General features: G+C 48.4%; 1 protein-coding gene across 1 annotated transcript; it reads left to right on the forward strand.

Annotated features, from left to right (window-relative positions):
• Positions 1-824: 824 nt before the first annotated feature.
• Positions 825-14565, forward strand: LOC129710164 (transcription factor Sp6-like). Its single transcript, XM_055656939.1, has 2 exons — positions 825-1151; positions 11780-14565. Exon 2 carries the CDS (start codon positions 11814-11816, stop codon positions 12951-12953), a length of 1140 nt encoding a protein of 379 aa, XP_055512914.1. The 5' UTR covers positions 825-1151; positions 11780-11813; the 3' UTR covers positions 12954-14565.
• Positions 14566-15805: the final 1240 nt, after the last annotated feature.

Consider the following 15805-nt stretch of genomic DNA (forward strand, 5'->3'; position numbering starts at 1 on the left):
CACACACCCATCACCCTAGAAGGATGAGAGGGATCCTCATTGAAACATATAAGATTGTTAAGGGCTTGGGCACACTAGAGGCAGGAAACATGTTCCCGATGTTGGGGAGTCCAGAACCCAGGGGCCACAGTTTAAGAATAAGGAGTAAGCCATTTAGAACGGAGACGATGAAACACTTTTTCTCGCAGAGAGTTGTGCCTCAGAGGGCGGTGGAGGCGGGTTCTCTGCATGCTTTCAAGAGAGAGCTAGATAGGGTTCTTAAAAATAGCGGAGTCAGGGGATATGGGGAGAAGGCAGGAACGGTGTACTGATTGGGGATGATCAGCCATGATCACATTAAATGGCGGTGCTGTCTCGAAGGGCCAAATGGCCTACCCTTGCACCTATTGTCTATTGTCTATTGTCCTCTGTGTGGAAAAGGGATTAGTTTAGTTTAAGAAGGAACTGCAGATGCTGGAAAATTGAAGGTAGACAAAAGTGCTGGAGAAACTCAGCGGGTGCACCCGCTGAATTTCTCCAGCGCTTTTGTCTACCTTTAGTTTGGTTTACTTTACTCCAGCACTTGGTGTCTATCTAACTGTGTATTCCCCCAGTACTTGTGTGTTTTGCTCCGACTTCCAGCAGCGTCTTGTATCTGTATTCATTGTGCCCTGTAATGTGGGGAGTGGCCGTCTTTCGCAGTAGTTCTGTTCTATTATGGATATTATAATGAGCATGTGAGTACGTGTCCACCCCCCGCTGTCAGTTAGATAATTTGTTTTGCTGCTGGGTTTTTTTTTTCTCCGAGGGTGCACTTTAGCGTCGAGTCATTGGCTGGGAGGGGCCAGTAGCGTACTACCCAGAGTAAAAAAGAGAAACTCGGCAAAGGCCGGGGAGAAAGGTGTTGGGTGCAGTCCGTAACTGCGTGCGTTCCCAGGTTCCCCGAGTCCACGGTTTGGTTGCCCCGCTGCCTCTCACTCTCTCACTGTGCGTTCACCAGCCGCCAAGGAAAGTACGACTAGCGGACTTCTCTAAAAAAGCGCCGTCTCTTCAGGAGAAGAAGCTTGTCTCCCGTTGCCAGCACTCCGCGGGTTTGTTGTGCACCTTCAGCCGTCTCTGTGCCCTCACCGAGAGAGGGAGATCCAATCTTCACTTCGCCGGCGACACAGCAGGTAAGGTGCCCGCTTTGCCCTGGCGGTTCCCGGCCGGGACTGACACCTCGGTCCCGCGGGGGGAGAGCGGACTGAATCCCGCGCCCTGGGCTTGCATTCATTAGTGTAGGAATTGTCAAACTCTCCCGAGTCTGGAAACCATTTGGTATAATTTCCACATTTAAAAAAAGTGGGAGAATTAAAAAAATCATAACTTTTTTAAGACAAACTGAACTCGAATAACAAAGTATTCAAGAAAGAACTGCAGATGCTGGAAAATCAAAAGTGCTGGAGAAACTCAGCGGGTGAGGCAGCATCTGTGGAGCGAAGGAAATAGGAGACGTTTCGGGCCGAAACCCTTCCTTGAAACCTTGCCGTCGGCTAGCCCATCTCTCAGGAGTGCTCCTGAGTCAGGGCGGTGGATCCGGGAGGAGGTGGGTTGTAGAGAGAAAATCCTTAGCCGTCGCTACAGTCAACGCCCTCGCATTTGCCTTGCTGTAGCGCCGCAATTAGTGCAATGATAGACACAAACAGCTGGAGTAACTCAGCGGGATAGGCAGCATCTCTGGAGCGGAATGGGTGACGTTTCGGGTCGAGGCCCTTCTTCAGGCTGAAATTAAAGCAATGATCCTGGGTGGCGTCTCCCTCATCTCTCGGGGATAGGATTTGACTCACAATTATTTGAACGAAAGCTTTGGATTTCTGTAGATAAGACACAAAAAGCTGGAGTAACTCGCCAGCATCTGCGGTTCACACAGAGAGTTGTGGAATTCACTGCCTCAGAAAGCAGTGGAGGCCAATTCCCTGGATGCTTTCAAGAGAGAGTTAGATAGAGCTCTTAAAGATAGTGGAGTCAGGGGATATGGGGAGAAGGCAGGAACGGGGTACTGATTGGGAATGATCAGCCATGATCGCATTGAATGGCGGTGCTGGCTCGAAGGGCCGAATGGCCTACTCCTGCGCCTATTGTCTATTGTTCTTTCCCACACACTTCACATTTCTGTAGTTATGTTTCATTGTCTCGGGGCAACCCAAGTCTGAAGAAGGGTCTCGACCCGAAACGCCACCCATTCCTTCTCTCCAGAGATGCTGCCTGTCCCGCTGAATTACTCCAACATTGTGTGAGTGTCATTCTTCAGGGTTTCGAAAGTCTAGTTGAAGAGTCAAGAGTATTTGTTGTCATTTGCACCGACACCTCATATTTCGGATGGGCAGCTCGCATCCAGCGGGGTGAATATGATTTCTCTAATTTCAAGTAACCCTTGCTTTCCCTCTCTCTCCGCCTCTCCCCCACCCTAGTTCTCCGGAAACTGTCCTCCTGATTTAATATAGCTGATTGTATGAAGATAGACAGCAAAAATAAAAAGCTAGAGTCACTCAGCGGGACATGCAGCATATCTGGAGAGAAGGAATGGGTGACGTTGCGGGCCGAGACCGTTCTTCAGACTCGAGTATGCCACGTTGCCACCTTTCCCCTCAGCTAAACCGAAGATAGACGCAGAAAGCTGGAGTAACTCAGCGGGCCGGGCAGTATATCATCTACCATTCTCCGTTTCCTTGATCAACTTTGATCTTTGTTTTCACGCCTTACCCATCCATATCTCTATGTCTCCCTCTCCCCTTACTCAGTCCGAAGGGTCGAGACCCGAAACGTTCCTTCTCTCCAGAAATGCTGCCTGTTCCGCTGAGTGGCTCCAGCATTTTGTGTCTATCTACAGAGCAATGAAATTCTTATGTGTAAAATGAGGGATTGCAGATGCTGGTTTACACACAAAATCCTGGAGTGACTTAGCGGGTCAGGCAGTATTTAATTCGCAAGAATACAATTCTTACTTGCAGAAGCATCACAGGCCTGTAACAGAATCCACATAGATAATATATAATAAACAAATAATCACTAAATAAATAACCCCGATACTACTGCAAAATAAAGCACGAAGTCCTTTACGCAACCAATGTCCGTAGACACACAAAAATGCTGGAGAAACTCAGCGGGTGCAGCAGCATCTATGGAGCGAAGGAAATAGGCAACGTTTCGTCCCGAAACGTTGCCTATTTCCTTCGCTCTATAGATGCTGCTGTACCCGCTGAGTTTCTCCAGCATTTTTGTGTACCTTCGATTTTCCAGCATCTGCAGTTCCTTCTTAAACACAATGTCCGTAGACGTTCATTGTTGAGGCTAGTGCTGTTCATAAGTGATAGGAGCAGAATTAAGCCACTTGGGCTCATCAAGTCTACTCCGCCATTCAATCATGGCTGATCTATCTTTCCCCCTCAACCCCGTTATCTTTCCTCCTCAACCACATTCTCCTGCCTTCTCCCCATAACCCCTGACACCCGCACTAATCAAGAATCTATCAATCTGCGCCTTAAAATATACCCAATAACTTGGCCTCTGTTACAATGTGTCGTGTGCAAGAACCTTGTGGCTGTTGAGAAGAAGTTATTATTGAACCTGATGGTCACTGTTTTCAGGCTCCTATGGAATGAGAGCGTAGCCAGGGGGGGGGGGGGGGGGGGGGGGGGGGGGGGGGGGGGGGGGGGGGGAATGGGACTTTGGTGATGGCCGTTGCTGTCTGTGGCTGTTGTAACGTTATCACCATGGAACCTAAACCACAGGAGCTGCAGATGCTGGACTCTTCCGTAGAGCACAAAGTACTACAGTAACTCGGCGGGGCAAACATGATGCTTGGGGTTGGGGCCCTTCTTCAGACCCCTTCCACTTCCAGTCTGAAGAAATGTCCCGACCTGAAACATCACCTCTCCACGATTTCCAGAGATGCTGCCTGTGCCGCTGAGTTACTCCAGCACTTTGTGTTCCAAACCCAAAACGAATTGGTCAGCAGTTCGACTGAGACAATGAATGTTAACGGTCCGTCTCAGACGTTGGCTGACCTGTGATTTGAACTTTAGGAGACTTAGTAAGATCTTACAGTTCGTTGTGCGGCTCAGGACTAATTCGGGTTTAATATGTCGCTCCTAAAACCGCGCCTGTGTGCGCCACTCCGTCAGCCCCTTTGAAGATAGACACAAAAAGCTGTAGTAACACAGCGGGACTGGCAGCATCTCTGGAGAGAAGGAATGGGTGACGTTTTGGGTCGAGGTCCTTCTTCAGACTGAGAGTCAGAGGAGGGGGAGTCTAGAGATATGGAAGTGTAAGGTGTAGGAACTGCAGATGCTGGTTTACACCGAAGATAGACACAAAATGTTGGAGTCTACATGGATCGGACAGTACGTGGATAGGGCAGTTTTGGAAGGATGTGGACCAAACGCAGGTGGGACTAGTGTAGATGGGACACGTTGGCCGAAGTGTCTGTGTCCACGCTGCACTATCAGTCTAGGACTCCATAACTCAGGTCAGTTTGGGGGCAGTTCCCCCCGCCACGGGTACCTTGTAATCCCGTGCTACCTGCTCCATGGTCGGATAGTCGGCGACTAAACCGTCTCCCCCACCCGGTTCGCTAGGTGAGGAGGGGGCTGTGGACCCCCAGCAGGACCAAAAACAAGACCTGTCAAAGTGCGGATGAGTCTCTAGAGAGCCAACGGCCATCCACACTTCAGCAGAAGTTGCGATCACTGTCGTACATAGGAATGAAGAAAAACATGAAATATAATTCTTATCTCTCCTTGCTTCTCAAAAGAGAAGTTGTCAGTAGTAGACTATAGGAATGGTTGACGTTTCGGGTCGACACCTTTTGTGTCTATCACCGGTGTAAACCAGCATCTGCAGTTCCTTCCTGCACACACCTTGTTCTGCTGCCGGCGGGCGTTTGACATGTGGATCTTATCTGGCAATTCACGAATCATAACTATTTTTATTGTGCTTGAGGAAAACCTGCATCGCAAGATTTTCAAAATATTTGCCTTAGCTAAATTGAACTCATGCAAAAACGAGGTCGGGTCGTTCTAGAGTGTATCTTATGAAAGAATTGCGATTTCTAGACAGGGGGTGACTTTAACGTGAATAAATGTCCGCATTCAAGTTACCGTAGAAGAATAATCGGGTTTCTATACGGCTGTGGGACACCCACGATCCTGAAACAAGATGAACAGGAAATAACGATTAGGCAATGGTTAACTTGAAATGTAAGTTGCCAACACTCGGCGCTCTGAGCTGCAGGAGAGGTCGGACAGGCTGGGGTTTTGTTCCACAAGTGGCTGAGGGGTGACCTTCTAGAGGCACGTACAATTTTGAGGGGAATGGATAGGATGATTCCCATAGAGTCTCTTTCCCCCAGGGTAGGGGGAATCAAGAACGAGAGGGCTTAGGTTTAGAGTCTGATGAAGGCTCCAGAACCGAACGTCACCTCTCCCCTTTCTCCAGAGATGCTGCCGGACCCGCTGAGCCGCTCCAATAGTTTGTGCCTCTCTTTGGCAAAGGTTGAAGGCGAGAGGGTGAAGATTTAATAAGGACCTGAGCTCCAACTTTTTCATGGAAAATGTGTTGGAACGAGCTGCCAGACGGGGTAGTTGAAGCGGGTATTGTGGCAACATTTGAAAGGCAAGTATGTGTGATAGACAGGAAAGGTTTAAAAGGATTTGGCCCAAACGCGGGCAAACGGGACAAGGTACCTTGCTCAGTGTGGACGAGTTGGGCCGAAATGTCTGTTTCTCTGCTGTATCACCATGACTCTACATGGACGTAAAATCACACACACACACACACACACACACACACACGCACGCACGCACACACACACACACACCACACACACACACACACACACACACACACACACACACACACACACACACACACACACACACACACACACACACACACACACACACACACACACACACATATATATATATAGTACCAGCCACGGCGTATGAAGAGGGGTCTCGACACGAAACGTCACCATTCCTTCTCTCCAGAGATGCTGCCTGTCCCGCTGAGTTACTCCAGCCTTTTGTGTGTATCTGCAGGAATATCATCCTCGTGTTTCTTTGGTAATATACAGGATTAAAGAAAAATAAATAAATTGGAGCTGGCCCTCAATGTGATTACAGAGTAAATGTACCGGGGAAGATTTTTGAAATAAACATTATTGTTGAGTTATAAACAGTCTCTCCTGGTTGGTAGAAACAAGAATGCTGTTTCCGTCTCCGTGGCGTCCCAACCCCAAGCCTGCAGATGCTGGTTTCCAAACAAAAGGACACAAAGTGCTGGAGTAACTTAGCGGCCTATCAACAACCCACCTGTACTCGCTAGTAAATACTCAGCGGATCAGGCAGCATCTCCGGAGAAAAGGAATAGGTGACATTTCGGCTAGAGACCCTTCTACTACTCGCTTTGTGTTCACCTATTATCCATCACGTTTTATCCTGCCCCTTCTCTCCACCCCCTCCCCTTACCATCTGTCTGAAGAAGAAGCCCCCACCCGAAACGTCGCCCGTCCATGTTGCCTGGCCCGCGGAGTTACTCCAGCACTTTGTGTCTTTTCTTCCGTGGTAGTTTGTGTTCGGTGGTGTCCTTATCTCGTGAAATCTGGTTTAAAAAAAAAATGAATTGTGTACATCCGGTAGAGTGATCCCAATTGAAATCTTCGATATTGGGACCCAAAAAAAAATTAGAAATTAAATTCCATGAGTTTTGGAAGAAACTCTGGAGTCGTTGTTGCCCTTCGCAGCGAAGACCCACATTGGTTCCCAAGTGGTGATACAAATGGGGTAAATGTATGTGGCCATAAATTAAAATCTAGGCTCAGACACAATGTCTGGCGTTTTAGCGTTGTGACTATATTTTATTTTTCTTGAGACAATCAATAAATCAATCGTCTCACTTATCCTTGGAAATGTGCGCCTGTTGACCATGGAATTTGGACACTAGTGAAGCGGCGCATTATGCCCCCTGTCCCGCTTTGGAAACCTGAACGGAAACCTCTGGAGACTTTGCGCCCCATCCAAGGTTTCCGTGCGGTTCCCGGAGGTTTTTGTCAGCCTCCCTACCTGCTTCCACTACCTGCAACCTCCGAGAACCACCTGCAACCTCCGGGAACTGCACGGAAACCTTGGGCATAAGGAATATGGCATTTCATTAAATATTAATGTCACTTTTCCCTGTAACCTAATATTTCAATATTTCAGTATTTAGTTTATTTCTAGCGTATTTATCAAAAATAAAACGAATGCAAATGTTTATAGGGACACAAGGAACTGCGGATGCTTGTTTACAAAGTAAAAGGCAAAGTGCTGGAGTAACGCTGCGGCACTGTAAATAGATATCGTTTAAATTAGGCTCTTGGGAGGGAAGAATGCATACAAACATCCTGGATATAAATCTCGTCCTTGAAGATTGTGACGGGCGATAAGTCAATGGTGGCACAGCGGTAGAGTTGCTGCCTCACTGCGCCAGAAACCCGCGTTTACTACTACGGGTGCTGTCTGCACGGAGTTTGCACGTTCTCCCTTTGACCGCGTGGGTTTTCTCCGAGATCTTTAGTCTCATCCGACACGCCAAAGACGTATAAGTTTGTAGGTTAATTGGCTTGGTATAGAAATGTAGGTTGTCCCTAGTGTGTGTAGTATGGTGTTAATGTGCGGGGATCGCTGGTCGGCGCGGACTCGGTGGGCCGAAGGGTCTGTTACCGCTCTGTATCTCTAAATTAGACAAGATACGAAAGTTAATTTTACAGTTAAGCCAGCATCTTCAGTTCCTTTCTACACAAACAGCGCTCGCTTTTGTTTTAATCAGGTCCGTGTCTATAACATTAGTGTTTAAGAAAGAACCGCAGATGCTGGTAAAATCGAAGATTGAAAATAGGTGCAGGAGTAGGCCATTCGGTCCTTCGAGCCTGCACCGCCATTCAATATGATCATGGCTGATCATCCAACTCAGTATCCTGTACCTGCCTTCTCTCCATACCCCCGGATCCCTTTAGCCACAAGGGCCACATCTAACTCCCTCTTAAATATAGCCAATGAACTGTGGCCTCAACTACTTTATGTGGCAGAGAATTCCAGAGATTCACCACTCTCTGTAAAACGCTGGAGTAACTCGGCGGGTGGGGCAGCATCTATGGAGAGAAGGAATTGGCGACGTTTCGGGTCGAGACCCTTCTTCAGACTATGTCTATAACATAATCATAATGTCTATAACATGAATACTGGTCCCGTGGACATACGGTGTCAATGAGTTTAGTTATATCATCATTATATCTATATATGATGACGGCTAATTTCCGGGTAAACCACGTTGACTCCAGATTTTGCGCCAGAAATACGCAGCCAGGATGATGAAAGGATCCACTCGCCTGTAACCTGGCTACTTGTTCAAACGCTCTGAGCTGCAGGAAAGATACGTGTGTGTTCTTCCTGCCTTTGTGTTTAGCTCCACTGAGTTCTGGAGAAGGCTCCAGACATGGAACCTCGCATGCCCTAGATGCTGCCTGATCCGCCGAGATCCGTCCCGCCAGCAGTTTGTGTTTCATTTTTATTTTTGTTAGTCTCTCTCTTTCTCTCCCCCTTTGACTCGTGTGCAGTTGATACTGACTTGGGGCGCGCAAATATCTGGGATAACCCGTCTAAATTGTCAGGGGTCACGGAAAACATGCCCTCACACAACAATTCTCCGCAGATGTTACCCACTCACCATCGCACCATGTAACTTACAGGTTAATTACAATAAACCTCCCAACCCGCAGGCGTTAGCAATGTGAGTGGTGACCGGAGCACCCGGAGGAAACCCCGCACGGAAAACGTGCAAACTCCACGCAGACAGCACCCGAGGTTAGGATCGAACCCGGGTCTCTGCTGCTAGACGGGCAACAGGTCGACTCTCAAAGCCATGGGCCGCCCACGGACTCCCCCCATTCCTCCTCCTTCATTTCACGAGTAAGGCTGTCGTGGGGCTTTGGGGAGAAGGCAGGATAATGGGGTTGGGAGGGAAAGATAGATCAGCCACGATTGAATGGTGGAGTAGACTTGGCCTAATTCTGCTCCTATCGCTTATGGGTTTATGAAGGATTAATGGGAGCTCCGTGTACAAACTTTTCCCGGATCTAAGCAAGACTCCAAGTACTCCAAGCGGGTCTGGCAGCATCTCTGGGGAACATGGATAGGTGTTTTTTTCGGGACGGGACCCTTCTTCAGACGCATCTTATTCGGGTCTTATTTAGAGAATAGCTTAAACGAACTCAGAATGGAAGCAAGAAGCATAGAGTAACCCAGCGGGACAGGCAGCATCTTTGTAGAGAAGGAATTGGTGACGTTTCGGGTCGAGACCCTTCTTCAGACGGGTCAAAGTGCTGGGGGAACTCAGCGGGACTGGCGGGAGGGAATGGAAAGGCGAAGTTTAGGATAGGGACCGCTGAAGACCGCTGAACAGTTCATCCTGGAGAATGGACCTCTCCCCAAACCTCCCCAGACTTTTAGTTTACTTTAGATACAGCGTGGAAACAGGCCCTTCGGCCCACAGAATTTACGCCGACCCCGATCACCAGACTAGGGACATTCACAATTTACAAGTCAATTAACCTACAAAACTCGACATCATTTGGAGTGTGGGAGGAAACCGGAGCATCAGTGGCAAGTGACGTTTTAGTTTTCATTTAGTTTTTAATGATTTACAATGAAGTCCAGATTTAGAGAAATAGTGAGGTACAGTTTGGAAACAGGCCCTTCAGCCCAACTTACCCACACCGACCAACTTGTCCCATCTACACTAGTCTCACGTGCCTGTATTTTTGCCTAAACCTGTCCTAGCCATGTACCTATCTAAACGTTTCACAAACATCGCGATAGTCCCTGCTTCAGCTACCTCCTCCGGCAGCTCGTTCCATACACCCACAACCCTTTGTGTGAAAATGTTACCCATCAGGTTCCTATTAAACCTTTCTTCTCCCCCCCCCCCCCCCCCCCCCCCCCCCCCCCACACACACACACTTTAACCTATGTCCTCTGGTTCTGAAGTCCCCTACTCTGGGCAAGAGACTCTGTGGGTTTATCCAATCCATTCCTCTACCTGATCTATTCCTCTCATAATGTTGTACACCACTATAAGATCACCCCTCGTCCTCCTGCGCTCCAAGGAATAGAGTCCCATCCTGCTTAATTTCTCTGTAAACATAGAAAATAAGTGCAGGAGTAGGCCATTCGGCCCTTCGAGCCTGCACCCTTTGAAGTTTGAGGATTAATTTCCTTTTACTAATCCCGATTTAATACAACCCCTGCATGCATTGGTGAGATACCTGAGGTTTCTTCAAGTTCCGTATTGGATGGGCTGGACCAGGTAGACATTGACACCTGATCATACACTGTTCATCCACCTGAGCCAATCATCCAAATGTTCAGACTGATGACCCAGGGCCACAAGTCAAATGCCAACCGGGCAACTGGAACCAAATTGACAATAAAATACAAGCACCAACTACAGTGACCATGAAATCCCACAATGTCAAATATTCTTCTTTAGTTTGAGTTTAAAATCACAACACGGAACCAAGCCCTTCCACTCCAACCAGCGATGCCCGCACACTGACATTATCCCACACACACGAGGGACAATTTACAATTTTTTACCAAGCCAATTAGCCTACAAACCTGCACGACTTTTGAGTATCTGGGGGAATAGAGACCCAGCCTGCTTAATCTCTCTATAGCTCAGGCCCTCGAGTCTTGGCAACATCCATCTCCAAGATCTTCGGTTTCCTCCCACACTCCAAAGACAGGTTTGCAGGTTAATTAGCTTGCGTTTTTGGTATACTTGGTATACGTGTAAATAGCCCTTAGTCTGTGTAGGACAGTGTTAATGTGCAGCGACCGCTGGTCGGTGTGGACTCGGTGGGCCGAAGGGCCTGTTTCCACGATGTATCTCCAAACTAAACTGAACTAAACAGTCTGAAATAGGGTGCACAAAAAAGCTGGAGAAACTCAGCGGGTGCAGCAGCATCTATGGAGCGAAGGAAACAGGCAACGTTGCGTATTTCCTTTGCTCCATGCAGAGAGTTGAACAATCTCCACTATAGGAAATAGGTAACGTTTCGGGCCGAAACCCGGAAGGGTTTCGGCCCGAAACGTTGCCTATTTCCTTCGCTCCATAGATGCTGCTGCACCCGCTGAGTTTCTCCAGCTTTTTTGTGTAACCTTCGATTCTCCAGCATCTGCAGTTCCCTCTTAAACAATAGTCTGAAATGGGGTATCGACCCGAAACGTCACCTATTCCTTTTCTCCGGAAATGCTGCCTGCCCCACTGAGTGGGTGCAGCTTTTTTGTGTTGTATCTTCGGTCCTATCCACTGCACCCCCCCCCCCCCCCCCCCACCCCCCCCCCCCCCCCCCCCCCCCCCCCCCCCCCCCCCCCCCCCCCCCCACCCCCCCGCTGAGTCCCCGCGTTATGCTGACTCAGGCGGCTGAAGTGCCAGTATCTGTACTGTGTGATTCTGTGACTCCACAACTCTGTACGTTTAACACGGCAGCTTCATCCACACTGCTGTATTGTACGCCGTTGATCTTGTAGATGGCATGCAGCAGCAAGGAGTTGTGAAAGAAGCACATTCTTCCCTTGACAAGTCTACAATTTCATTGATTAACTGGTGTGCCATTATAGACTTGACAGAGGTAACAACAAGCCCGGCTTGTTTTCGGCCGCGCTGGCTCATAAAGAGTTGTCCTTTGAACCTGCTAACACATTTCCTCTCTTTTTTGTAGTCGGCATCGACTCCGTGGGGAGGTGATCTCGGCAATGCAAACTGCCACATGGAGTAGCATCGGGGAGCAACCAGCCTCGCCTCTGTCCTCCGGCTACAACTCCTGGAAGACGGCCACCCTTCCCAAGAACTTGGGTTTAGCCACGTCCGGTAGCAGTGCCTTCAGCCCTTCCAACACAGCTCCCAACTTTGCCTTCAATAACAAGTATGCCTTGCTCAATGGCCCGAGTTTGAAGGGACAAGACTGCGGCCAGTTCAAGCCCAACCTCCAGTCCACGGTCGAGTATTTTTCCAACCCCTTGCACCCGCGAGTCGACATGGCTCACTATCACGACTCCTGGTTTAGACCTTCCCACCAAGGCGGTCCTGCCGAGGACGGGGGTCTCTCGACCACCTGGTGGGACCTGCACGCCGGGTCGAGCTGGATGGACCTGCAGAACACGACGGCCAGCCTCCAGAACTCTACCCACCCAGCTGGACTTCAGCCAACTCTGGGCAACTACGGGTCTGAGAACCAACTATGCGGGCCACCCACTCACCTGTTGCAGTTCAACCAAGTCATGGCCAACCAAGAGGGATATAAGCAGTCCGAGCCGGTCCAGGATGCCCTAGTCTTGAATCAGACGCTGGATGGAGCCTCCAGACCCAAGACGGCCAGAAGATCATTGTCTCGAAGCTCGGGACAGGGGAACTGCCGTTGCCCCAATTGCATGGAGTCCGAGAGACTGGGGACATCAGTGGAAGGCGGCAACAAGAAGAAGACCCTTCACAACTGCCACATCCCGGGCTGCGGGAAGGCGTACGTCAAGACATCCCACCTCAAGGCCCACCTCAGGTGGCACAGCGGAGACCGGCCCTTCGTCTGCAACTGGCTGTTCTGCGGCAAGCGCTTCACCCGCTCCGACGAGCTCCAGCGCCACCTCCAGACCCACACGGGCTCCAAGCGCTTCCTCTGCCCCGTCTGCAACCGGGTCTTCATGAGGACCGACCACCTCACCAAGCACATGAAGACCCACGGAGAAGCCAGCCAGGTGGCCGCTAAAGAGGCGGCCCGGGACGGCAGCAAGTGTGTCCCCCTGCCTGGACAACCCCAGTCACCAGACGGCATGCTGAGAGACCGTGAGGGCAAGGGCGTCAGCGACGGCCTCCCAGATGCCGACATGCAGCAGAATTGAGACTTTGCAAGTGTGCGCTCATTGTAAAGTTAACATGTTAGTGTATGAAATAGTTGCACTTGCTAAACGCTGTATATTGTTGTATAGGCTCTGAAGGAAAGTCAACATTCCCCACCAAAAAAAAAGGTTACACTTTTTGTTAGTTTAGTTTCGTTTCAGAGATACAGCGCGGAAACAGGCCCTTCGGCCCACCGAGTCCGCGCCGACCAGTGATCCCTGTATACTAGCACTATCCTACACACACACTAGGGACGATTTACTTCGCCAACGTTTTTTTCATTACTAAAAGGGCATTAGAAAGGTGATGAAAATCTATTAAAATTTATTTACAAAACTGAGAAACATGTTAGAGCTACAGCGTGGAGGGAGGTCAGCCAGTCCACTGTTCCTCTTCCATCTGGCTGGTCCTTTCCACCCTTCACTCTCCTTGAAGCTCCGCGGTTTTTCCCAGTTTAGTTTGGGTTTGAGTCTAGTTTATTAACACGTGTACCGAGGTACAGTGAACAGCCAGTGATGCTGCCTATCCTGTTGATTTACTCCAGCATTTTGTGTCCATCTTTGATCTATACCAAAGTCTGCAGTTCCTTCCTGCTCATATTCCCATTCCCATTTGGGAAACATTCTCTTCTGCCCCTTCCTTCCCTATGGCTTTTTCAAATTACCTTTAGTGTAATGCCGAGACCTAGACACAATATTCTAGTTGCGATATCAATATTTTATTAGGACACATCACGCCTGCTTGTCACTGTAAAGTATTTTGCATGATATTTTAAAACTATTTATCCAACCTATACATGTACCACCGGTTCCCTCTGATCCCGTACTCCAATACTATGCATTCACATAGTCATACAGCACTCATCAAGGAGATGAGGAGGAATTTCTGTTGTCGGAGGGTGTTGAATCTGTGGAATTCATTGCCACCGACCAAGTCAATGGATATTTTTAAGGTGGAGATGAGCAGATGCTTGATTAGTACGGGTGTCAGGGGTAATGGGGAGAAGGCAGGAGAATGGGATAGAGAGGGAAAGATAGATACGCCATGATTGAATGGCAGAGTAGACTTGATGGGCCGATTGGCCTAATTCTGCACATGGAACTTATGAAGCACAGACGTCCCATTTAATATTATCTTCCCTCTTCCCAACAAGATGTGATACCACGTTATTTATCAGGTAACTTACATTGACCATGCATCTGCTGACTCTGCCAACCAGCCAATATTCTCTAGAAGTCTGCAACTGTCCCGGCATTTCATCATACTTCAAACTTTGGTGTCATCTCCAAATCTGGAATTGTTTTAATCCAAAATACCCAAGTCTAAACCATGAAGAGAAAATCAGTGGCTCCTGCACCAGTCCCTGTGGAACCGGACTGCACTCCGCACCCTGACAAAAACAATCATCCACCACTCCCAAAATGCTGGAGTAACTGGAGTCAGGCAGTATCTCAGGAGAAAAGGAATAGGGGACATTTCGGGTTGAGACCCTTCTTCAAGCTGAGAATCAGGGGAGAGGAAAACTGGAGGTAAGAAAAGGCTTACCTTGTGCTCCCAATGGACAGACTCAAGGTTCTCAATAGCATCCTGAATGATTCTTCCCTACTTGGAGGGAATGTTAGAGGGAATGTTGCATTTCTTCAAGATGACTTTGAGCACATCCTTGAATCATTTCCTATATCCATCTGGCAATCATAGACTCCATCAATTGAATATATATATTGACATACAATGTATATAGTGTCCCATTGATGCCTGTCTCAGTTTTAAGTACATTCCAATATTCTCCTAAGGGTTGCCCACAACGACCAACATGTCCCATCTGCACTAGTCCCACTTGCATGCATTTGGCCCATATCCTTCTAAACCTGTCCTATCCATGTACCTTTTTATTCTTTGGTGTCCATCTTCCATGTTTCAAATGTTGACATCGCTGTCATCGTCCGTCCTGAAAAGGACGCAAGCTTCCGGCGACAATCAGTGGGAGCCATCACTTGTTGCAATAGATGATGGTGGTAGCAGAATTAGCTCAGGATACTTCCAATTTCCAGCCCCGCCACGTGGACACTTCTGCTATGGGGCCTCCATGTACCTGGCTAGATGTTTCTTAAACATTGCAACCTGCCTCAGCTACCTCATCTGGCAGCTCGTTCCATACACCCACCACCCTTTGCGTGGAAAAGTTACCCCACAGATTCTTATTAACTCTTTCCCCCATCCTCTGGTTCTCGATTCCCCTACTTTGGACAAGAGACTGTGCATCTACCCAATCTATTCCTGTTATGTTATATATTTTCATCTATTCTCATTGATAATCTATAAGGACCAACTAACTCCTGCTCTCATTCACTTCATGACTGCTTTAACTTGATGACTGCCTATTAATCATACACAATTACCCTTTCCTCTCAAATCTCTAAAAAAAAAATCATACCTTAAATAATATACAGTATTAATTCTCCTTCTATCCTCCTGAGAAAATCATTTTAGTAACTGAATGTTCTCCTCATAATTCCTAAACTTTGGATCCGTCTGAAAAGTCGAGTCTCTGAATATATTTAATGACCTGTGTTGGGCAAAGAGCGCGCTAAAGACATTTTCCTTCATGCAACAAGTTCCCCCTTGATACTCTTAGAGTCATAGTCATAGAATGATACAGTGTGGAAACAGCCCCTTTGGCCCAACTTGTCCACACCGGCCAGTATGTCCCAGTTACACTTGTCCCACCCGCCAGCATTTGGTCCATATCCCTCCAAACATGTCCGATCCAAGTACCTGATTAACTGCTTCTTAAATGTTTGGATAGTCCCTGGCTCAACTGCCTGCTCTGAAGAAGGGTCTCGACCCGAAATGT

Source organism: Leucoraja erinacea, chromosome 27 (assembly GCF_028641065.1).
Source record: "Leucoraja erinacea ecotype New England chromosome 27, Leri_hhj_1, whole genome shotgun sequence".
Classification (NCBI taxonomy): Eukaryota; Metazoa; Chordata; class Chondrichthyes; order Rajiformes; family Rajidae; genus Leucoraja; species Leucoraja erinaceus.

What these genes read in the sequence shown, in the direction of transcription:
- LOC129710164 (XM_055656939.1), top strand. Translation starts at nt 11,814, where the DNA reads ATGCAAACTGCCACATGGAGTAGCATCGGGGAGCAACCAGCCTCGCCT.